Source organism: Staurois parvus, unplaced genomic scaffold (assembly GCF_062004578.1).
Source record: "Staurois parvus isolate SC_StPar_1 unplaced genomic scaffold, SC_StPar_1.0 ptg001827l, whole genome shotgun sequence".
NCBI lineage: Eukaryota > Metazoa > Chordata > Amphibia > Anura > Ranidae > Staurois > Staurois parvus.
The window spans coordinates 32,105-56,822 of NW_028319623.1; the positions used below are offsets into that span (position 1 = coordinate 32,105).

The 24,718-nt window shown below is 48.1% G+C and overlaps 1 protein-coding gene across 1 annotated transcript in view; it reads left to right on the plus strand.

Annotated features, from left to right (window-relative positions):
• Positions 1–8,086: 8,086 nt before the first annotated feature.
• The window catches only part of LOC149434126 (sodium- and chloride-dependent glycine transporter 1-like), a 70,017-nt gene continuing 53,385 nt past the window's right edge, over positions 8,087–24,718 (plus strand). Inside the window, exon 1 of the mRNA XM_089664075.1 lies at positions 8,087–8,261. Within this exon, the coding sequence (XP_089520201.1) occupies positions 8,247–8,261 (15 nt within the window). The 5' untranslated portion in view covers positions 8,087–8,246. The remainder of the gene's footprint in view (positions 8,262–24,718) is intronic.

The window sequence follows — 24,718 nt, forward strand, 5'->3', positions numbered from 1 at the left end:
CTCAGGGCAGGAACGATGGAATGGGCAGGCAGGCCTATGGTAAGGTCACACAGCGACTGACGACAGCCACTACCCACAGACCAGAGTCCCTCAGGGCGCGGAGTCTAAGCACCAGGCTACCCTTCACCAGAGCCCCTGATGGTGGGGATGGACTTGACGCAGCCTGAGACCAGGTCGTGGCCCCCGAGTGACCCCAGCTGCGGTAAGGACTGCAGCCAATGGCGTACAGCTGGTGGGAGCCAGATGGGAACACGTGTAGCGTGGTCAGACAGGCCGGGTCTATAACAACGGAGCAGACAGTACAAGACGGTAGGCAAAGAATACTCAGGTCACGGGCCGGGTTCAGCAACGGGAGGTCAGGTAAAGGGTTAAAGCAGAGAATAGTCTTGTCCAAGCCGAGTCGGTTACCAGGAGAGCAATGAGAACAGAACAAAAGCTTGAGACACGGGAACATACAGGACACGAATGCAGAGAGCAAGTGCAGACAACAGGCTTAAATGTGATCAACCACACCCCCCTGGGGGAGGAGCCAAAGAGGCCTTAAGGCATAAAGGTTCCCACCATGCTTTGCAGAAACCTAAGATGGATGCCAGCACATGGAGATGCACAAGCTCTGAGGAAAGGTAGGACCTTGACAAGAGGTCTGAGGTGTGAATTGGTCATTAACATATCTTTTGTTTCCAAGGGTGGGAGAGGTCTGAGGTGTGAATTTGTCATTAACATATCTTTTGTTTCCAAGGGTGGGAGAGGTCTAAGGTGTGAATTGGTCATTAACATATCTTTTGTTTCCAAGGGTGGGAGAGGTCTGAGGTGTGAATGGTCATTAACATATCTTTTGTTTCCAAGAGTGGGAGAGGTCTGACGTGTGAATGGTCATTAACATATCTTTTGTTTCCAAGAGTGGGAGAGGTCTGAGGTGTGAATTGGTTATTAACATATCTTTTGTTTCCAAGGGTGGGAGAGGTCTGAGGTGTGAATGGTCATTAACATATCTTTTGTTTCCAAGAGTGGGAGAGGTCTGACGTGTGAATGGTCATTAACATATCTTTTGTTTCCAAGAGTGGGAGAGGTCTGAGGTGTGAATTGGTTATTAACATATCTTTTGTTTCCAAGGGTGGGAGAGGTCTGAGGTGTGAATGGTCATTAACATATCTTTTGTTTCCAAGGGTGGGAGAGGCCTGAGGTGTGAATTGGTCATTAACATATCTTTTGTTTCCAAGGGTGGGAGAGGTCTGAGGTGTGAATTGGTCATTAACATATCTTTTGTTTCCAAGGGTGGGAGAGGTCTGAGGTGTGAATGGTCATTAACATATCTTTTGTTTCCAAGAGTGGGAGAGGTCTGAGGTGTGAATGGTCATTAACATATCTTTTGTTTCCAAGGGTGGGAGAGGTCTGAGGTGTGAATGGTCATTAATATATCTTTTGTTTCCAAGGGTGGGAGAGGTCTGAGGTGTGAATTGGTCATTAACATATCTTTTGTTTCCAAGGGTGGGAGAGGTCTGAGGTGTGAATTGGTTATTAACATATCTTTTGTTTCCAAGGGTGGGAGAGGTCTGAGGTGTGAATTGGTCATTAACATATCTTTTGTTTCCAAGGGTGGGAGAGGTCTGAGGTGTGAATTGGTCATTAACATATCTTTTGTTTCCAAGGGTGGGAGAGGTCTGAGGCGTGAATTGGTCATTACAATGTGTGACAAGCTTGGTAGGAACATCCTGTGTTCAGTGTTTTGTCCATTTGAGTACCTTGAAAACGCTTTGCATGCATTTTTCATCATGAAAAAAGGCTCTGGACAGCATCAGGAACTGGAAGAGCTTAAAAAAATGTAGCAAACGCTTAAAAATGCAATTTGCCGTGTTTACAAGTGTTTCGAAATGCAGATAAAATCGACTGCTGAACGCAAGTTTGCTGCATTAAAAAAAACGACTGTAAACTGAAATGCCTGTAAACGGCTGTAAAGGACGATGTGTTCAGACAGGAGAACATTAGGGGGGTTCAGGGGCTGCTGATAAAATTGCTGAACACCTCCTGAACGTGAGTTTATTAGCTGTCCTAAAGCTCATGTTCCACGTGGATCGGAGAGCCAAAGGCTTCACTCTGCGGGGGGGGAGGGGGGCATATGGAACCTCTGCAGAGGGACCACTGCTTCCACACGGAGTGCAAGGTCTCTTCTCTACAGCATTCTCTGGACAGGCTTTTCTACTCCGGCTGTGGCTGCTTTCTAAATCAAATGAACTGCAAGACTTTGCACACCTTTTGTTTTGAAGCAACTGAAATGTATTTTGCGGGTTTAACCTGACAGTTCATTTTGGCTTCGACACCCAGCAGTATGGGCTTTGAGGATGCGGATCTCCTGCCGCCTTTTTACAGCCACTTCCTGCCTCCATGCACTCCAGTGACGGCTGCGCGGCATTTCTCAGGGCTGGGTTTCCTGACGGTGACAACAGTGGACCGTGTCTGCGTAATTTGTTCAGAAATGGCCACTCGCAATGCCCATATGACAGGGTGACAACACAGGAGCACATTTGGAAAAGAGCGTTGTCACTATATAACAGGATCACCAGGGATTATATTAATAAGATGCTGAAAATGACATTAACATGTTAAAGCTTCTCTGAGATGACGATGTTTGTGATTAGATACGCTCTAACGTGGGCAGCACAGCGGCTAAATGGTTAGCACTTCTGCCTGGCAGTACTCGGGTCATCAGTTCAAGTCCCAACCACAGCACCACCTGCCTGGAGTTTGCATGTTCTCCCTGTGCCTGCGTGGGTTTCCTCCGAGTACTCCGGTTTCCTCCCACACTCCAAAGACATGCTGGTAGGTTAATTGGATCCTGTCTAAATTGGCCCTAGTATGTGTATGCATGAATGTGAGTTAGATTGTACGCTCCTCGGGGGCGGGGACTGATGTGAATGTACAATATATATGTAAAGCGCAGAGTAAATTGATGGCGCTATAGAAGTACCTGAAATAAATAAAAATAAATAAATAAAACCTTAGAACATCGACTTTTGGCATTTGTCGGCGTCTTGGTTATACAGCAAAGTCGATGCAGAGAGCGCCCTTCAAGCGCCAAGTTCAGTAACCGATCCACCAATCAGATCTCAGCTGCCTGAAGCTGTATCAGAGAAGGTCGGTCAGCAATGGCTCTCTAGGGGTTACCGGGCTTTACACATCACGGCCGGACTCCAAATGCCGGAACAAAGCTGAGGCAACGGCCCAAAGCAAACAAACCAAGCTTTATGTGTCACATGGCGCAAGAAATCCCATCGCCATCCGCAGCTGATTCAACCTTTTTTTTTTGTTAAGTCCTCATTGGTCCTTTCTTTATGAAATAAAAACCTGATAAATAAATAAAATAAACTACGGAAGGGGCTACATTGAAGCTTTGGACCAACACATAAAAATCCAGAAGATCTGCAATTGTTGGACGACATGTGATGAGGACAACAAATTACATGTCAACCCAATCGCTAAAATTGTTACATAGTTAATCAGGCCGAAAAATCCATCTAGCTCAGGGGGTCTCCAAACTTTCCAAGCAGAGGGCCAGTTTACTGTCCTTCGGACTTTAGGGGGGCCGGACTGTGGCCAGTGGGAGTAGAAACTGCCCCATCATTGGTCTGAATGGAGGGAATAGAGCCCCATTGTAGGTATCAGTGGAAAGCATAGTGCCCCAACAATGGTGTCGGTTGGTGGAATAGTGCCCCAACAATGGTGTCAGTTGGTGGAATAGTGTCATTTGGTGGAATAGTGCCCCAACAATGGTGTCGGTTGGTGGAATAGTGCCCCAACAATGGTGTCGGTTGGTGGAATAGTGTCATTTGGTGGAATAGTGCCCCAACAATGGTGTCGGTTGGTGGAATAGTGCCCCAACAATGGTGTCGGTTGGTGGAATAGTGCCCCAACAATGGTGTCGGTTGGTGGAATAGTTCCCCAACAATGGTGTCGGTTGGTGGAATAGTTCCCCAACAATGGTGTCGGTTGGTGGAATAGTTCCCCAACAATGGTGTCGGTTGGTGGAATAGTTCCACAACAATGGTGTCGGTTAGTGGAATAGTTCCACAACAATGGTGTCAGTTGGTGGAATAGTGCCCCAACAATGGTGTCGGTTGGTGGAATAGTGCCCCAACAATGGTGTCGGTTGGTGGAATAGTGCCCCAACAATGGTGTCGGTTGGTGGAATAGTGCCCCAACAATGGTGTCGGTTAGTGGAATAGTTCCCCAACAATGGTGTCGGTTGGTGGAATAGTTCCACAACAATGGTGTCAGTTGGTGGAATAGTTCCACAACAATGGTGTCAGTTGGTGGAATAGTGCCCCAACAATGGTGTCGGTTGGTGGAATAGTGCCCCAACAATGGTGTCGGTTGGTGGAATAGTGCCCCAACAATGGTGTCGGTTGGTGGAATAGTGCCCCAACAATGGTGTCGGTTGGTGGAATAGTGCCCCAACAATGGTGTCAGTTGGTGGAATAATGCCCCAACAATGGTGTCAGTTGGTGGAATAGTGCCCCAACAATGGTATCGGTTGGTGGGATAGTTCCCCAACAATGGTGTCAGTTGGTGGAATAGTGCCCCAACAATGGTGTCGATTGGTGGAATAGTGCCCCAACAATGGTGTCGGTTGGTGGAATAGTGCCCCAACAATGGTGTCGGTTGGTGGAATAGTGCCCCAACAATGGTGTCCATTGGTGGAATAGTGCCCCAACAATGGTGTCCATTGGTGGAATAGTGCCCCAACAATGGTGTCAGTTGGTGGAATAGTGCCCCAAGGGCCAGATCCGGCCCTCGTGACACAGTTTGGAGACCACTGATCTAGCTCAACCAATAAATGCAATAAATAAATATATAGGAGACCTCCATCTGGAGGAAAAGAAATGTAATCTCCAAACATGGAAAGGTTTCTTCACAGTAAGAGCTGTGAGAATGTGGAATAGACTCCCTCCAGAGTTGGTTGTGGCCAGCTCAGTGGATTGCTGTAGGAAAGTCCTGGATTATTTCTTGGATACACAGAATATAACTGGATATAACATTTATAGGGAAAGGTGATCCCGGGAATATCTGATTGCCTCTCGGGGGATCAGGAAGGAATCTTTTCCCCTGCAGGAGCAGATTGGATCGTGCTTTGCTGGGTTTTTGCCTTCCTCTGGATCAAGTGTGGATGCTGGATTATAACTTTTTTTTTTTAATGATTGAACTGGTTTTGAAATGTTTTTTTCAACCAGACTAACTATGTAACCTCCATATACAAAATCCTGTACCCATAGTGGAAGGAAAAAAGGAACTCTATGAAGCGTGGTCCAAGTTGATCCACCAGTAATTCCATCCTGACCTCCCCCCCCCCCCCCCGCAGCTTTCATTAAAATAATCCTCTCTGGTACTGCCAAGAAGGTCCATGTTGAAGCAGTTCCTGTTATAGGACAACAACTTTCTGTCTCTGTTACCATCAAGAAAACCATCCGGAAAAATGTCATGCAGCCATCGCTGGAGTGCATGCAAACATGAAGTGGCTGAAAAGAGGATGCAGGTGATCAGGAGCACTGAGATGTAAGAATGGATGAAAAAAGGTGAAAACAGTATTTTCAAAAAGAAAAGATTACATTGTAAAAAGTCTGTGGACACCCCTCCAAATGATGGTGCTCATGTGTTAATCCTCCATCGTACAAGAACGTTGTAGACAATTGTGCTCTTCCAACCTTGTGGTAACAGTTTGGTGAAGACCCTTTTCTTTTCCACCATGACTGTGCCCTGTGTACAAAGCCAGCTCCGTAAGGACATGGTTTGACCTGTTTGGAGGAACACGAGTATCCTCTACAGAGCCCTGACCTCAACCCTTCTGAACACCTTTGGGATGAATTTGAATGCCAGTGGTGAGCCAGGTCTTCTTATCCAACATCAGTACCTGACCTCACAAATGGGCACAAATTCCCACAGACACCTCAGAGGGCAGAACACGGCCTAAACGCGATGTTTCCAGGGAGGATGGCGAGTCTCTACTCATCTGGAACCATTCCCTACCACTATTCTTTTTCCCTTACAGAAGGGTGACCTGATTTGACCTGTTTGGGGGAACTCGAGTATCTTCTACAGAGCCCTGACCTCAACCCTTCTGAACACCTTTGGGATGAATTTGAATGCCAATGGTGAGCCAGGTCTTCTCATCCAACATCAGCATTTGTCCTCACAATTGGGCACAAATTCCTGCAAAGCCCCACCAAGATTTTGTCTTAGTTTGACCAGTTTCGTGTGGAGGAACTCAAGTATCCTGCACAGAGCCCTGACTTCAACCCTTCTGAACACCCTTGGGATGAATTTGAATGCCAATGGTGAGCCAGGTCTTCTCATCCAAAATCAGCACTTGACCTCCCAAATGGGCACAAATTCCTACAGAGCCCCACCAAGATTTTGTCATAGTTTGACCAGTTTGGTGTGGAGGAACTCAAGTGTCCTGCACAGAGCCCTGACCTCAACCCTCCTGAACACCTTTGGGATGAATTGGAAGACCGATTGTGAGCCAGGTGTTCTCAACGATGGACACCGGGACAAGATTGTTTCACCAAGAGGGGCACAGGCAGCAATACAAACCTTGGAATAGACAACAGACAGTCAATGTGTTTCAGGGACCTAAAGATTTCCCCCTACGCATGGCCCAGGCATAATGAAATGACGGAAGTGGCACAATTACTGGGGTTCAACTGCCCACTGAATGAAAAGTCAGATGTTAGCAGGATCATTGGGTTGAAGAATCAGCAGAAAAGCCTTTTGTTGATTTCAGTATACTTGAGCCTGGAGGAAAGGGAAGATCTTTGAAACTCCTATTTTTGAGGCGCCCCCACATTTTGGAGAGCCACCAAACCCAAGCAATTAGGTTCAACTAAGGACTTTTTTGCTTGTAGAGGATTTATATCCAGCGCCTTGCCCCCACCTTTCCTTAGCAATACAAACCTAAAAGAGGGTCTAACCCTAGTCTACCAGAACAAGAAGTCTTTAAGAATTTAAAATGTCAAGACCTGCAGGACAACCTGCTCATATTATCCGAATTATGGCCTGTAGTCTTCCCACGCCACAGAAATTCAGTTGATGGGAATCGCTCTCAAACATGGCGGACAACATTCCTGGTAGGAATTAGGTCCGTCTTTTCTTTTCTGAACATACATTATGGTGAAAGTCGTTCCCTGCATTCCTTCACAGCCAACGTCCTCTATATCCGTCGGAGGAAGAAGCTCCCCCGGTGGGACGTTTGTTCCGACATGCCATACACCTCACAAAATTCAGCGCACAGCAATGGCGGGGGAGGCCGGTGGCTCGGGGCGGAAAGTTAGACTGATCTGTACAAGGACACATAGAGTGACTGGCCTTTGTGTCAATGGCCCATTGTGCCAGTTCCCCGGGGAGATTGTATAGATCCCCTCTGGAATTATTTCAATCTCCAATGACTTATTATACCTTTCTGCAGGGAGGGAGCACGCAAAGGGGTCCCCTTGTTTCCTACCCTTCCTCAACATGTAAATGTCGGGCCGGGGGGAAGATGGCAAGATACGGGTGGCAGGACAGATGATAAAATAAAGGCCGGAGGGCGGACAAAAGAAGAAGGGGGGGGGGACGGGCGGGGGGGGGCTTCTGTTTTTAGAAAATGTTTCATGTGCAGAATAATCGTTTCCTCTGCCCACCCCCCTCTCCTGGCTTTAAATGTTTTGTCGTCTTCCAAGTTAGTTGAGATACCAAAAAGGAAAGGTCACAAGTTCCCTTCCTTTGTGCGGCTCTGAAAGTGGGGGGCTTTGGAGCTTCTGTGCCTTTCACGGCAACAAGGGCTGAATAGAAAGCAGAGGCAGAGTGTTGATGAGCATGTGGATGGGGCAAGTGGGTGCCGATTCCCTCCTCTGCATATTTTATGGCCGTGCCAGAGACTTAATACGTTTTCAAGCCGCTTGAAAAGCTTGTCAGGGTGGCAGATAAACGATGTGCGCGTCTTTCAAACAACGTACACTTCCGCAGAGCGCCATTGTCTCCGCGCGGATTTATATCAGGAACCAGTAACTTTCCCCCTCTTTTTTTTTTTTTTTTTCTTCTTTCCTCCCTCTTCCGCCCCTGAAATGCTCAGTGTCTTCTTCGCCTCTAATCCTAGGGGGCCACTTCAGTAGCCGGACTCGCGCCGAAGCGCACCTGAACGGCGTCTCCTCTGTCCGACCGGCTGGGATTAGCTGGCCGAGAGAGAGCGCGGCTCAGTCATCTGGAAGAGAGCGGCGATGGGGCTGCGTGTGGTAGGTAACATTTGACTTCAATGCATCGTTCTGTATCACTTTTATAACTTGTGTCGGCGAGAAGGGGCCCGTGGTGTCAAATGGTCAAGGGGCCCATGGTGTCAAGGGGTCCGTGGTGTCAAGGGGCCCGTGGTGTCAAGAAGGGTCTGGTGGTATCAAGGGGCCCGTGGGGTCAAGGGGTCCGTGGTGTCAAGGTGGCTGTGGTGTCAAGGGGCCCGTGGTGTCAAGGTGGCCGTGGGGTCAAGGTGGCCGTGGTGTTAAGGGGCCCATGGGGTCAAGGGGTCCATGGTGTCAAGGGGTCCGTGGTGTCAAGGTGCCCATGCTGTCGTGGGGTCAAGGGGCCCGTGGTGTCTCCAGAGGTTGAGTTACATGTTGGAGTTAACATTTGCAGCACTTTTTTTTAACTTTTAATGGATTTTTTTGGCACCTGATTGGTTGATTGAAGTGAACAGTTTCCCCGTATTCACCAAACTCAGAGAACATTCACTTAACACAGAGAACATTCGGCGTGATGAGTGCGCAGTCTCCACTCCTTTAGTAAATCCCAATAAACCTGTTGAGTTCTTTTGGTGGTTTGTCAGTTGTGTCGGCGGTGAGACTCGGAACATGAAGTTGTGTCGCTCACAATCCTTACTTTTGTATCAGTTTGTCTTCTTATCATTAGTTTACATTTTTCATATAAATCTCCTCTGCTTATTGGTGTTATCCTCATTCTCTGCTCCCCCCCCCCCATTTAATATTGGTATGTTCATCCTCTGCTCCCCCCATTTAATATTGGTATGTTCATCCTCTGCTCCCCCCATTTAATATTGGTATGTACATCCTCTGCTCCCCCCCATTTAATATTGATATGTTCACCCTCTGCTCCCCCCCATTTAACATTGATATGTTCATCCTCTGCTCCCCCCCATTTAATATTGATATGTTCATCCTCTGCTCCCCCCCCATTTAATATTCGAATGTTCATCCTCTGCTCCCCCCTATTTAATATTGATATGTTCATCCTCTGCTCCCCCCTATTTAATATTGGTATGTTCATCCTCTGCTCCCCCCATTTAATATTGGTATGTTCATCCTCTGCTCCCCCTATTTAATATTGGTATGTTCATCCTCTGCTTCCCCCATTTAATATTGGTATGTTCATCCTCTGCTCCCCTCCATTTAATATTGGTATGTTCATCCTCTGCCCCCCCCCCATTTAATACAGGTATGTTCATCCTCTGCTTCCCCCCATTTATTATCGGTATGTTCATCCTCTGCTCCCCCCTCATTTAATATTGGTATGTTCATCCTCTGCTCCCCACATTTAATACTGGTATGTTCATCCTCTGCTCCCCCTCCATTAAATATTGGTATGTTCATCCTCTGCTCCCCCCCCCATTTAATATTGGTATGTTCAACCCCTGCTGCTCCTCCCTTGGTTATTGTTATCTTCCTCCTCTGCTTCACCCCCCCCCCCCCCCCCCCCCCCATCCCATTTAAGTTCCATCCTTTGCACAGCCACTCTCAGGAGTTGGAAGTTTTCTTGTCACCCTGAATTTGTCATGTTTTGCCTGATGTGAAGGCGGTTCCAGCCGCCGTGTATCCTGCAGCAGACAATATGAACGCGGCTCTGGATCAGGACTGACATCGATGTCTTCACTGATTATTTGTATCTTTCTTATTGCTCATTAAATGACATTTGTTTATATTTTATGCCGATAGAAAGTACAAAACTGTGACCAGGTCTGTCTGCAGGAAACATGAAAGTGTCATTAGATCATAAATATGTGATTGTGTCATAAGAAGTCACTATTATACGTGGAAAGAAACACGAAGGATTCTCCGGAACATCCACCATGGGACAGAGGGATCCCACCTGCAGTATGCATCATCTGCACCGGAGGAGCTTACACTCTAATATCCCCATCCCCACAGTAACATCAGTCTCTGTACCAGAGGAGCTTACACTCTAATGTCCCCTCCCCCCCAGTCACATCAGTCTCTGCACCAGAGGAGCTTACACTCTAATGTCCCCTCCCCCACAGTCACATCAGTCTCTGCGCCAGAGGAGCTTACACTCTAATGTCCCCTCCCCCACAGTCCCATCAGTCTCTGCACCAGAGGAGCTTACACACTAATGTCCCCCCCCCCCCCACAGTCCCATCAGTCTCTGTACTAGTGGAGCTTACACTCTAATGTCCCCTCCCCCACAGTAACATCAGTCTCTGTACCAGAGGAGCTTACACTCTAATGTCTCCTCCCCCACAGTAACATCAGTCTCTGTACTAGAGGAGCTTACACTCTAATGTCCCCTCCCCCACAGTCACATCAGTCTCTGTACCAGAGGAGCTTACACTCTAATGTGCCCTCCCCCACAGTCACATCAGTCTCTGTACCAGAGGAGCTTACACTCTAATGTCCCCCCCCCCACAGTCCCATCAGTCTCTGTACCAGAGGAGCTTACACTCTAATGTCCCCTCCCCCACAATCCCATCAGTCTCTGTACCAGAGGAGCTTACACTCTTATGTCCCCTCCCCCTCAGTTCCATCAGTCTCTGTACCAGAGGAGCTTACACTCTAATGTCCCCTCCCCCACAGTCACATCAGTCTCTGTACCAGAGGAGCTTACGCTCTAATGTCCCCTCCCCCACAGTCACATCAGTCTCTGTACCAGAGGAGCTTACACTCTAATGTCCCCTCCCCCACAGTCACATCAGTCTCTGTACCACAGGGGCTTACACTCTAATGTCCTTTCCCTGGATATACACAAGTAAATTTGTTCAGAATCCGATGTACAATAACCTTTCAGTTTGTGGGAGGAAACTCAAACCCGAGGAGAACATAAGAACCCGGATGAGCACAATGTCTGGGAACAGAACATCTCAGGGGTTCAGATGGGATTTACTAATAATACAATTCTTGAACCATGTTGTCAGACGTGACTATATCCACATGGGTGGTCACCATCAGTGTCAATCTTGGGTGGTCGCCATCAGTGTCAATCTTGGGTGGTCGCCATCAGTGTCAATCTTGGGTGGTCGCCATCAGTGTCAATCTTGGGTGGTCACCATCAGTGTCAATCTTGGGTAGTCACCATCAGTGTCAATCTTGGGTGGTCACCATCAGTGTCAATCTGTCATGGTTTTGCTGTAGATCTCATCTGTGAAGGTCACATGTGACCACCCCGGTACTAGGCTGCCCTATGACACTTCTATATCTATCCTGAGGTTTAGTTCTCTCATAGATGGCCCAGTGAAGGTTAGTGTCCAGATCTGGGGGGGCTCACGAGATGAAGGTAAACATTTGGGCTTTGTTGACCTTCCTGTCAGTCTTCGGTTCCTCAGTATGAGATCTGCTATTACAGGACCTGGGTGTGCCATGTAGAGCGTCCTACTCATCCCGTTCCATGGAACTCTGAGGTTCCTTCTCAGCTTGCTGGGGGTTCCTTTATTAATAAGCGATGACTCACGGATCTCCCACCTCTATTGGTCACCAATGTAATGGGACAATTTACTACTCACCACCAACGTAATGGGACAATTTACTACTCACCACCAACGTAATGGGACAATTTACTACTCACCACCAATGTAATGGGACAATTTACTACTCACCACCAACTTAATGGGACAATTTACTACTCACCACCAACGTAATGGGACAATTTACTACTCACCACCAATGTAAGGGGGCAATTTACTACTGACCACCAACGTAATGGGACAATTTACTACTCACCACCAATGTAATGGGGCAATTTACTACTCACCACCAATGTAATGGGGCAATTTACTACTGACCACCAATGTAATGGGGGCAATTTACTACTGACCACCAATGTAATGGGGGCAATTTACTACTGACCACCAGTGTAAGGGGGCAATTTACTACTGACCACCAATGTAAGGGAGCAATTTACTACTGACCACCAATGTAATGGGGCAATTTACTACTGACCACCAATGTAATGGGGCAATTTACTACTGACCACCAATGTAAGAGGTTGCTTCCAAGGCTGGGACAAGGTCACTGGCATGCCAAATTGCCCCCCCCCCCAAGATGTATGAGCATTAAGTGTCAGCACCCCCCCCCCCAAAAAAAATAAATAAATAAATCAAGCACTAATCTGCATGTTCACCCCCCCCAGCATACATTTCCCCTTGCAGTACAAATGTTCCCCCTTGCTGAAATCCTTCCTCCTACCACACATCTTTGCCCCCCCCCAACCCCCAGCTCTCTCCCCTCCAATGCCCCCTTCCAGTACAATTTCCCCTCCCCCAATCCCAGCATAAATCCCCCCCTCCCCAAAACCAAAATCCTCACCTAGCACAAATACCCCCCAATTGTCTCTACTAGCACAAATCCCCTCCCTCCCTGCCATATTGCCTTTTCCAGCACAACCCCCCCCCCCCCCAAATCCACCCTCCTAGTACAAATCCTCTTCCCCCATAGCCCCTCTCAACACAAATCCCTGCAAATCACCACTCCCCAGATTTTCCCTACTAGAACAAATCTTACCCCCAGTCCCTCCCAAAATTCCCCCTTCCAACACAAATCACCTCCTCCCAATCTCCTCATGGTGCCCCCACCTCACATGACATCACAGTTCCCAGGACAGTCCTCCCTCCTGCCCACCCCTTGTCCCGGCCCTGGTTACATCTACATTTATTGCTGATTTTGGGGGTTACCACAATTTGTGAATATGTCTCTTTTTTGTTATTTATATTAATTTCAGGATTATTAGTGAACATGTTGTCCTAGAAGAGGGTGGTCGTCCATGGGTGTCAAATATTCTAGCCTTTCATAACCTGTCTACTCTGGAGGAACCCTTGAAATAAGAGAAGCTCTGCTACAAATGTCTAAATGTTGTGGTAAAGTAGTGTGACCACTAGGCTTTGGAATGTGTTAGACGTACCTAGAGGTTGTCACCTAGAGCTGACTACTGTCCAACGCTCCCTTTAAGTCGGGGTTGCTCAACCTTTTGAAGGACGAGGGCCATGTAAGTGGTTGCCGGTCGCTGGCCACAATGAAACCAAATGGTTCAAATTCAGAATTTAGAATTTTTTTATTTTGAATAGGTTAGTGAACATTCTTCTCCTGCAGCCACTAAATGCTGGCGGGAGGGAGAGGAGGAGTAGCCAGATTTCAGTAGTTGCAGGAGGAAAATGGAGAGGATTGGTTCCTGTATATGACGTCCTCCTGTCCAAGTGCAAAGCAGAATTTGGCAGGAAGGCGGCACGGGCCCCTTGGAGCATGGGGCAGGGTCACCATTGCAACCCTTGACACTACACCAGTGGTTGGGAAAGTGTTAAAAATGCATCTCAACTATGGAGTTTCACCCCGCCCCCCCCCTCCCCCACAACCGCAATGGGCCCTCACTGTCCTGAGCCCCCTATAAGGCTTTGGTTTTCCTGTGGGTTAGTTGCACTTTGCCAAAGACTTCCAATAGATCTGGCGGGTGCGGCGCACTTTCTGAAAGCGCACCACAACTCTTGCTTTCAGTTTAAGGTCGAGGGCCACATCAGAGGGCTCCGCGGGCCACAGGTTCAACATCCCATGTTTTAAGTCAACGATATTCATGAAAATAAATAAATAATAAAGGCCAGAGAAGAAACCAACACTGTGGAAATCGTAGTGTCCCCAACACTAGTCATCAATGGAAACGTTTCCGCTTCTATCAGTACTCAGTGGAGAGATTCCTCTTTACATGTGTGGCCCCTTGGCACCAATGATCAGGGTAAAGGTGACCCCTTGCACTGGATATCAGTGGAAAATTGCCCCTCAGTGGGAGGTGGGAGATCAATCTGTCATTGCGCACTACCTAAGGATACCCTAGCAACCTCCAGAGGAACCTTGCTTGGGAAAAGATGCTGTAGGGCCCTGGTGCGCAACCTATCAGCCTGAGGGCTGCATGTGGCTCTCTAGTATATGATATGTGGCCCTCGGACCTCAGCAGTCTGTAGTGGGGACATTGATTGGGGTAATAGTATTGATCTCTACCAGCCTCATGTAACATCTCCCCAGTCTTGTATTGTCTTCTGCAGCCAGCAATGTCTCCTGTCCTCACTCTCTGACCCTCATTTCCTCTATTAGTTCTGCAGTCTCTGACACTCCTCTACAACATTCCATATATGGACTGTTGTGTGTGGCCCTCTGTTGATTTCAGAGGCCATATTTGAGGCCCCCTTTAGCTCGTAAGTTGACAATCACTGCTCTACACAGACCTCATACTTTATTCTTTCATTAAAAACTTCCACAACCTATTGGTCAAGCGAATGTACCATGAACTGTTTTGTATAATACATTTTATCAGGGGGTTCCCAAGACTTGGAAATTATATCTAGGATTTCCTTGGAGACGCGGAGGATAGCATTGATCTTCATGAGCCTCATGTCATATCTCCCCAGTTTCGTATTGTCTTCTGCAGCCAGCAATGTCTCCTGTCCTCACTCTCTGACCCTCATTTCCTCTATTAGCTCTGCAGTCTCTGACACTCCTCTACAGCATTCCATATACTGAACATTATTTGTGGCCCTATGATGATTTCAGAGGCCGCATTTGAGGCTCGTCAGTTGATGACCACTGCTCTACGTAGACCTCATTCTTTATTCTTTCATTTAAAACCTTCTACAACCTGTTGTCCAAGCGAATGCACCATGAACTGTTTTGTATTATAAATGTTATCAGGGGGTTCCCAAGACTTGGAAGTTATATCTAGGGTTTCCTCGGGGACCGGGGGGATAGCATTGATCTTCACGAGCCTCATGTAACATCTCCCCAGTCTTGTATTGTCTTCTGCAGCCACTTTCTGACCATTATTTCCTTTATTAGCTCTGCAGTCTCTGACACTCCTCTACAGCATTCCATATACTGAACATTATTTGTGGCCCTATGATGATTTCAGAGGCCGCATTTGAGGCTCGTCAGTTGATGACCACTGCTCTACACAGACCTCATACTTTATTCTTTCATTAAAACCGTCTACAACCTGTTGTCCAAGCGAATGCACCATGAACTGTTTTGTATTATAAATTTTATCAGAGGGTTCCCAAGACTTGGAAATTATTTCTAGGGTTTCCTCTGGCGTGAAAAGTGTTGATAAAGAGGAAGAACATTGACTAGAGGAGATATTTGAACTTGTATTGATCAGATGGAGAGATAGTCAACCTTCAAATGAACGATCTCTCCATTGTGGAATTTTCATTTCTACCATCATAGAGAGGTCTCCTCGTGTTCGTTGGTGACCTCATGGAGATACTGATGGGACTTTGCTGTGGTGGAGGATCTTTGTAGTTCTGTAGCGTGAGTAGATGTGGAAAGATTCAGTGGCGCACAGTGAGGGCGTCCAGATCTTCCACGTTATTAAACTAAAGCCAACTGGTATCATTTCATAAATTGACCAACCAGGCAAGAGTAGCGTTCATGAAGTCACTTCTTCCTTTGGAGACTTAAAGAGACGTCACTGAACTTTGCTTGAATTCTTTTATCTCCAGCAAAGTCACTGCGGCAACACTTCACATGCTGACCTGACCAACCAGCCAGTTCCGGGATTGGCGAGGCCCAGCAGAAACACCAACATAGAAGAGTGACAGAAGACTGTAATATTAGGGCCCCGTAGTCTCTCCTGATATTATTATTATTATACAGTATTTATAAAGCGCCGATAGTTGGCTCAGCGCTGTACATTACAAAGGGGGACAGAACATGTGACAGAACAATACCAATACAATGTGATACATGAGGGGGTCGAGGGCCCTGCTCCTTGGAGCTTGCAATCTAGGAGGGAGGGGATGGTGGCACAGGAGGAGATAGCTGTGGGGGATGGAGTGGTAGGAAGAGTGAAGGAGGTCGGCAGGTTAGCAGGGGGTGGGGTAGGCTTCCCTGAAGAGATGGGTTTTCAGGGTGCGCCTAAAGGAGAGGAGAGTAGGTGATAATCTGATGGGTTGGGGCAGGGAGTTCCAGAGGATGGGTGACACCCTGGAGAAATCCTGGAGGCGGGCATGGGAGGAGGAGACCAGGGAACTAGAGAGAAGGAGGTCTTGTGAGGAGCGGAGTGTGCGTGTTGGGTGGTACTTGGATATTAGGTCAGTGATGTAGTTCGGGGCAGTATGGTGGACGGCATTGTATGTCAGTGTTAGGATTTTGAATTTGATCCGTTGCGCAATCGGAAGCCAGTGGAGGGATTGCGGAGAGGGGTGGAGGACACTGAGTGGAGGCCAGTGGAGGGATTGGCAGAGAGGGGTGGAGGACACTGAGTGGAGGCCAGTGGAGGGATTGGTAAAGGGGGGTGGAGGGCACTGAGTGGAGGCCAGTGGAGGGATTGGCAGAGGGGGGTGGAGGACACTGAGTGGAGGCCAGTGGAGGGATTGGCAGAGAGGGGTGGAGGGCAGTGAGTGGAGGCCAGTGGAGGGATTGGCAGAGGGGGGTGGAGGACACTGAATGGAGGCCAGTGGAGGGATTGGCAGAGGGGGGTGGAGGACACTGAGTGGAGGCCAGTGGAGGGATTGGCAGAGGGGGGTGGAGGACACTGAGTGGAGGCCAGTGGAGGGATCGGCAGAGGGGGGTGGTGGAGACGGAGCGGTTGGAAAGGTGAATGAGTCTGGCAGCCGTATTCAGGATGGACTGAAGCGGGGATAGCCAGCGGCGAGGCAGGCCAGTGAGGAGGGAGTTGCAGTAGTCGAGTCGTGATATGATGAGGGAGTGGATGAGCTGTTTAGTGGTTTCTGGGGTTAGGAACGTGCGGATTTTGGTGATGTTGCGGAGGCGGAGTCTGCATGTTGCGGAGGCGGAGTCTGCATGTTGCGGAGGCGGAGTCTGCATGTTGCGGAGGCGGAGTCGCACGAGGCTGTTAAAGATTGGACTTGGGGCTGGAAGGATAGGTTGGAGTCCAGAATGACACCTGGCCTGCGGGGCGGGTGTGATGGTGGCGCTGTTGGATGTGATGGATGTTTTATCCCTTTTGCAAATGTGCAATTCCCTAAGACTTTTGCAGTAAATGACTCATGCGGTAGAATATTGGTCATGAACGCATATTTTCACGCGGTAATTTATGGAAACGTCCTTGTGTCGAAGGTCATTTCCGTTGGGCGGAGCCAGGGGGTATATCATATCACCGGGCCCTGGTGGAGAGACAAACCGCTCAGATAGAGAAGCCCAATGTACCCGACCGCGGTAAGCCGTTAAGGTCAATTAAAAAATGGAACAGGAAGTAAAAAAACTTGCGATATTTCTCACGTGGGTTTTGCTTGGAACTAACACCCTGGAATGGCAAGGCGCTCCCCTCCTCCTCCCCCCTCCCCCTTCCTCCAAGCTAACAGACTGGCTGGAGACTGCACTGTCCACTATCAGCTCTTTCCTGTGAAGGCCGAACGTTCAGGGAAGCAGCACTGAGAGAGCAGGGGTCAGCGGCATTGAAAGCTGTAAACTGCAAGCGCTGGCATAAGGATTTTATAAGATACCTTCCTGGGGAATGATTATTGTTTTGTGCTCCGTTACTGAAGGTTTATTACTTTCCTGATGAAGGAGGTGGAAGTATAACTCCCAAAACACGCCGAAAACAATGCGTCTTCCGAACAAAGTCGTGTCCGGACTTAAATATCACAGTGCGGCGCTCATCCCACATTTATATGGTTGTCTGGGTCAGAGCAGGAAGTCATGGAATATCTCCCCAATGGGGACTCCCAACAAAATCACATTTCAGTAGAGTAGGGAGGAGGCTTCCTGTCCTGATGACAATCATAACCCCAATTCTTGTATGGTTGTCACCGAAACAGGAAGTGAGGGAAGCATGCCTTCTTGTCCCATTGACAGCCATAGCCCCAATTCTTGTACTGTTGTCATTCGAACAGGAAGTGAGAGAAGCGTGCCTTCTTGTCAATTTGACAATCATAACCCCAAATCATGTATGGTTATCATTGGAAAAGGAAGTGATGGAAAATCTCCCCAATGGGGACTCAGGCAAAATCACATTTTAGTAGAGTAGGGAGCAGGTTTATATTGATCCCTGTGCCTTCCTGTCCTGATGACAACCATAACCCCAATTCTTGTATGGTTGTCACCGGAACAGGAAATGAGGGAAGCGTGGCTTCCTGTCCCATTGACAGCCATAGCCCCAATTCTTGTATGGTTGTCACCGGAACAGGAAGTGAGGGAAGCATGTCTTCTTGTCCCATTGACAGCCATAGCCCCAATTCTTGTACTGTTGTCATTGGAACAGGAAGTGAGAGAAGCATGTCTTCTTGTCAATTTGACAATCATAACCCCAAATCATGTATGGTTGTCATTGGAACAGGAAGTGATGGAAAATCTCCCCAATGGGGACTCAGACAAAATCACATTTCAGTAGAGTAGGGAGGAGATTTATATTGATCCCTGTGCCTTCCTGTCCTGATGGCAACCATAACCCCAATGCTTGTATGGTTGTCACAGAACAGGAAGTGATGGAAGCGTGCCTTCTTGTCCAATTGACAACCATAACCTCAAATCTTGTATGGTTGTCACCGGAACAGGAAGTGAGGAAAGCGTGCTATCCTGTCCCAATGACAACCATATCCCCTATTTCTTGTATGGATGTCACCAGAACAAGAAGTGAGGGAAAATCTCCCCAATGGGGACTCAGACAAAATCACATTTCAGTAGAGTAGGGAGGAGGTTTATATTGATGCCTGTGCCTTCCTGTCCTGATGACAACCATAACCCCAATGCTTGTATGGTTGTCACAGAACAGGAAGTGAGGGAAGCATGTCTTCCTGTCCCATTGACAACCATAACCTCAAATCTTGTATGGTTGTCACCAGAACAGGAAGTGATGGAAAATCTCCCCACATACAGAAATACAAACCTGTCGGAGATGTGAACTCCTTTCCTCTCCATCCCATACTAAAGACGGGTGGGGTGGTAGATGTGTGGTGGAGCGGAGGATGTGATTGTGGGGTGGATGGTGGTCCGGGGGACACGGCGATGGGGGGATTAGCCGTCTTGGCAGCGCCAGTGTTTGGACGGGAGATGGGCTCCTTGCTGCTTGACTTGAAATGGAAGCTTGTAATGTGGTTACTTCAGGCTGAGCGGTCCTGAATGGAGGGGACATCTGTGTTCTGTGCGCAGCCCCTCGCTCCTTCCGCCCTGCAAATATCATCATTGTACGCCGCCGGCTAGAAATACAACGCGCTGTCCACGGGGGCCGTCTGAGGGGAAGATACCCCGGGTACCCCTCCCCCATTGACCCAACAGTCCCCTCAGCAAAGAAGTCGTCTTCTGTCTCTTTAAATCTTTCATTAAAATAATTCCTGGAGATCCCGCCATGAAGGTCCTTGTTCATGACACTTCCTGTTTGAGGGTGACAACGCCCTGCCCCTGTCTCCCAATTGTGCTCCTGTGTTGTCGCCCTGTCACTCAAGGCCGTCTTAATGGCATCGTGGGCCCCTGGGCAAAGTAATGCACTGGGGCCCCTACCAGTCTGCCCCAATTTACATAACGACTCTCAAGAACTAATGTATAAATAGTTGATAGAATGAGACATATATTTATTAGGACTTTAGGAAAATAGATTTTAAACAATAAAAAAAATGCGCCAAAAGTCAGAAACTAATCAACACAAAGGAACAATACTGGGATCAGGAGGGCACAATACTGGGATCAGGAGGGCACAGCACAGGGGGAGTCGGGGGCACAATACTGGGATCAGGAGGACACAGTACAGGGGGAGTCGGGGGTACAGTACTGGGATCTGGAGGGCACAATACTGGGATCAGGAGGGCACAATACTGGGATCAGGAGGGCACAGCACAGGGGGAGTCGGGGGCACAATACTGGGATCAGGAGGACACAGTACAGGGGGAATCAGGGGGGCACGGTACTGGGATCAGGAGGGCACAGCACAGGGGGAGTCGGGGGTACAATACTGGGATCAGGAGGACACAGTACAGGGGGAGTCAAAGGGGCACAGTACTAGGATCAAGAGGAAACAGTACTGGGATTAGGAGGGCACAGTACTGGGATCAGGAGGGCACAGTACTGGGATCAGGAGGGCACAGTACTGGGATCAGGAGGGCACAGCACAGGGGGAGTCGGGGGCACAATACTGGGATCAGGAGGGCACAGTACAGGAATCAGGAGGGCACAGCACAGGGGGAGTCAGGGGGGCACGGTACTGGGATCAGGAGGACACAGTACAGGGGGAGTCGGGGGCACAATACTGGGATCAGGAGGACACAGTACAGGGGGAGTCAGGGGGGCACGGTACTGGGATCAGGAGGGCACAGTACAGGGGGAGTCAGGGGGGCACGGTACTGGGATCAGGAGGGCACAGTACAGGGGGAGTCAGGGGGGGCACGGTACTGGGATCAGGAGGGCACAGTACAGGGGGAGTCAAAGGGGCACAGTACTGGGATCAGGAGGGCACAATACAGGGGGAGTCAAAGGGGCACAGTACTAGGATCAGGAGGAAACAGTACTGGGATCAGGAGGGCACGATACTGGGATCAGGAGGGCACGATACTGGGATCAGGAGGGCACAAGGGCATGATACTGGGATCAGGAGGGCACAATACTGGGATCAGGAGGGCACAATACTGGGATCAGGAGGACATGATACTGGGATCAGGAGGGCACGATACCGAGATCTGAGAACAGGAGGACACGATACTGGGATCGGGAGGACACAATACTGGGATCAGGAGGACACTGGGATCAGGAGACAGAAAGGTGCGATGCTGGGATCAGGAGGGCACAATACTGGGATCAGGAGGACATGATACTGGGATCAGGAGAGCACTATACTGGGATCAGGAGGACATGATACTGGGATCAGGAGAGCACTATACTGGGATCAGGAGGACATGATACTGGGATCAGGAGGACACTATACTGGGATCAGGAGGGCACTATACTGGAATCAGGAGGACACTGGGATCAGGAGGACACTGGGATCAGGAGGCACAAGGGCACGATACTGAGATCAGGAGAGCACGATACTGGGATCAGGAGGGCAAAATACTTTGGACAGGAGGGCACAATACATGGATCAGGAGGGCACGATACTGGAATCAGGAGGACACTGGGATCAGGAGGCACAAGGGCACGATACAAAAAATGACACTGGAGACCTATGTGAATGAGACTACCTGTGTGCCATTCACTTTTACAAACCCAGATATTACCTTGTAAAGCAGTGACATCATCACTGGGCTATGCATAGTTTTGGCAGAGAGCAGAGCAGATGCCATGACCTTTGAGACCTCGGCTTTTTTAAGTGGGGGTGCAAGCTGTACTACCTGTCAAACTCACCCACTGAGTTTAATGGGGCTGCCCAAGGGCAGTGTAGCACTGCAGGGTTGAAGCAGGCAGGGAGGAGGAGCTATAACACCTCCTCATGGCCTATCAAATGCCTTCTGAAAAGCAATCCAAACACAGATTGTTCTGAGGGCACTCAGATTCCTCTATCCATGCTAAACTTTGTGGATGGACGAATCCGACGCTGATTGGCTGACATTTTCCTAGAGGGGTCTTCAACAAAAGTCAATCGATTGATCGATCAGTTTTTAATTGAACAGAGGGCCATTCACTGAGCAAATTCCATTGGGTTCATCAAGAAGCTGACCAAATTCACTCTGTGTACGGCCAACTTTAGAAGGGATTTCCTCTCACTTCCTGCTGTGTTTCCAGAACAGGAAGTGAAGGGAAGTCTCCCCAGTGGGACACAGATGGAAAAATTGTCTGTTACTGTTTGACATTGACTGAATAGTTTGGTCTCTTGGCTTGAAGAGGGTACTTGTCGGTCTGTGGCGGTACGTCTGGATGTCGGGAAACATTGCTGGGTTTTTACTGCGGATAGCTTTCAGCTGGCTCATTACTGTTCTTTATTCATTAAATTCTGTCCATTGAAAGTATGAAGGTGTGTTGGTGGCTTCTTCTCTAATATGCTGGATCTCTGTGGACACCTGACAATCACACTTACATGAACTTGTTAGACATCCCATTCCAAAACCATGGCCACTGATATGGGATTGTCCCTCTTCATGGTCTTCTGGGAAGACTTTCCACAAGATTTTTGAGGTGTTTCTAGACCCATGTGTGAGGTCAGATGCTGATGTTGGATGAGAAGTCCTGGTATGCATGTTGGGCCCAATGTTGGGTACCAAAAAAAAAAAAGACCTGACTTGCAGTTGACATTCCAATTCATCCCAAAGGTGTTCAGCAGGGTTTGGATCAGGACTCTACACAGGACACTTGAGGTCCTCCACACCAAACTGGTCAAACCATGTCTTTATGAAGCTTGCTCCATTCTTCATATAGAGTTGACCTCCTTTTTGGCCATAGCACCCTCCACTTTGTTGGGAAGACTTTCCATAACATTTTGGAGGGTGTCTGTGGGAATCTGTGAGGTCAGGTACTGATGTTGGATGAGAAGACCTGGCTCACTATCGGCATTCCAATTCATCCCAAAGGTATTCAGTAGGGTTGATATCAGGGCTCTGTGTAGGACACTTGAGTTCCTCCACACCAAACTAGACAAACCATGTCTTTATGGAGCTGGCTTTGTACACAGGGGCAAAGTCTTGCTGGAACAGAAAAGGGTCTTCACCAAACTGTTACTATAAGGTTGGAAGAGCTGAATTGTCTACAATGTCTTTGTATGATGGAGTATTAATAGGACCCTCCACTGGGGACACCTGGACTCAGTAATTTGGAAGGAGGTCCTCAGATTTTGGGGGATTCAATGTATATCTATAATTAGGACATGCTACGATCGAAACCTAAGCACTACTGCCCTGGCAGGTGCCCCAGGAGTAGACATACATTCTTGAGCGTTCCTACGGGAAGGAACAGCTTGGGTCTCTGTGTTGACATTGCCTTCAAGAACCCACCAGGAATCCTTTCTATGTCTCGTCTGTCAGTACAGGCACTCATTGTGACTGTCCTCACCTCATCCCTCTTTCTATTACGTTTCTTGTAGCTGCCATCACTTATGGTCACCAGTAGACCCAATCCCATTGGACAGCCAAAGTCCAATTCTGTCCAAAGTGTTATCTTTGTAAGACATTGGGGAGGATTAGACCCTCCATCAGGTTTCTATTTTCTTCTGTGTCCCCACTGAGAAGGTCTTTCTTCTTGGGAAATGAAGACAATTACACCAAGGTCACAGACAGCAACAAAGTCCTAGCATGAAGCATGCCAAACCACCATCAATGAGTCCAAGAAAAGTTTATTGATCACCAAATAATTGAAAAAAACAGCCAACATGTTTCTGAACACCCCCTTCATCGGGGCCACATGTATAAAATTAAAAGAACAAATCTGATTCAGAATTGTATTCTTGTAGCCCTGAAGAAGGTGGAGTGTTCAGACCGCCAAAACCAGTTGGATTTTTTTTTAATTATTTGATGAATGATGAAGGTTTTCTTGGACTCAATGGAAGGTTGGTGCTTCATTCTATATTTCTATATCTGGATTCAAATTCATATGGAGCTGCCTTTGTACACAGGGTCAAAGTCTTGCTGGAACAGAAAAGGGTCTTCACCAAACTGTTACTATAAGGTTAGAATAGCCGAATTATTTACAGTGTCTTTGTATGATGGAGTATTAACAGGACCCTCCACTTGGGACACCTGGACTTAGTCATTTGGAAGGGTCCACAGATTTTAGAGGAATAAATGTATATCTAGTGTTAGGACATGCTACAATCTAACCCTAAGCACTGCTGCCCTGGCAGGTGCCCCAGGAGTAGACATACATTCCTGAGCGTTCCTATGGGAAGGAACAGCTTGGGTCTCTGTGTTGACATTGCCTTCAAGAACCCACCAGGAATCCTTTCTATGTCTCGTCTGTCAGTACAGGCACTCATTGTGACTGTCCTCACCTCATCCCTCTTTCTATTTCATTTCTTGTAGCTGAATTCTTTCTGCCATCACTTATGGTCACCAGTAGACCCAATCCCACTGAACGGCCAAAGTCCAATTCTGGCCAAAGTGTTATCTTTTGTAAGACATTGGCGAGGATTAGACCCTCCATCAGGTTTTTATTTTCTTCTGCGTCCCCACTGAGACGATCTTTCTTCACTTCTAGTCTTGGGAAATGAAGACAATTACACCAAGGTCACAGACAGCAGGAAAGTCCCAGCGTGAAGCGCACCAAACCACCAATATATTATTATAGTATTAGGACATGCTACAATCTAACCCTAAGCACTGCTGCCCTGGCAGGTGCCCCAGGAGTAGACATACATTCCTGAGCGTTCCTACGGGAAGGAACAGCGTGGGCCTCTGTGTTGACATTGCCTTCAAGAACCCACCAGGAATACTTTCTATGTCTCGTCTGATGGAGTGTTCAGAAGACCAACGAGTTGGATTTTTTTAAATGATTTGATGAATGATGAAAGCTTTCTTGGACTCAATGGAAGGTTGGTGCTTCATTCTATCTTTCTGTATCTGGATTCAAATTCTGGCTGCCCCAGTCCTTACAAAGGAAGCCTTGCTAGG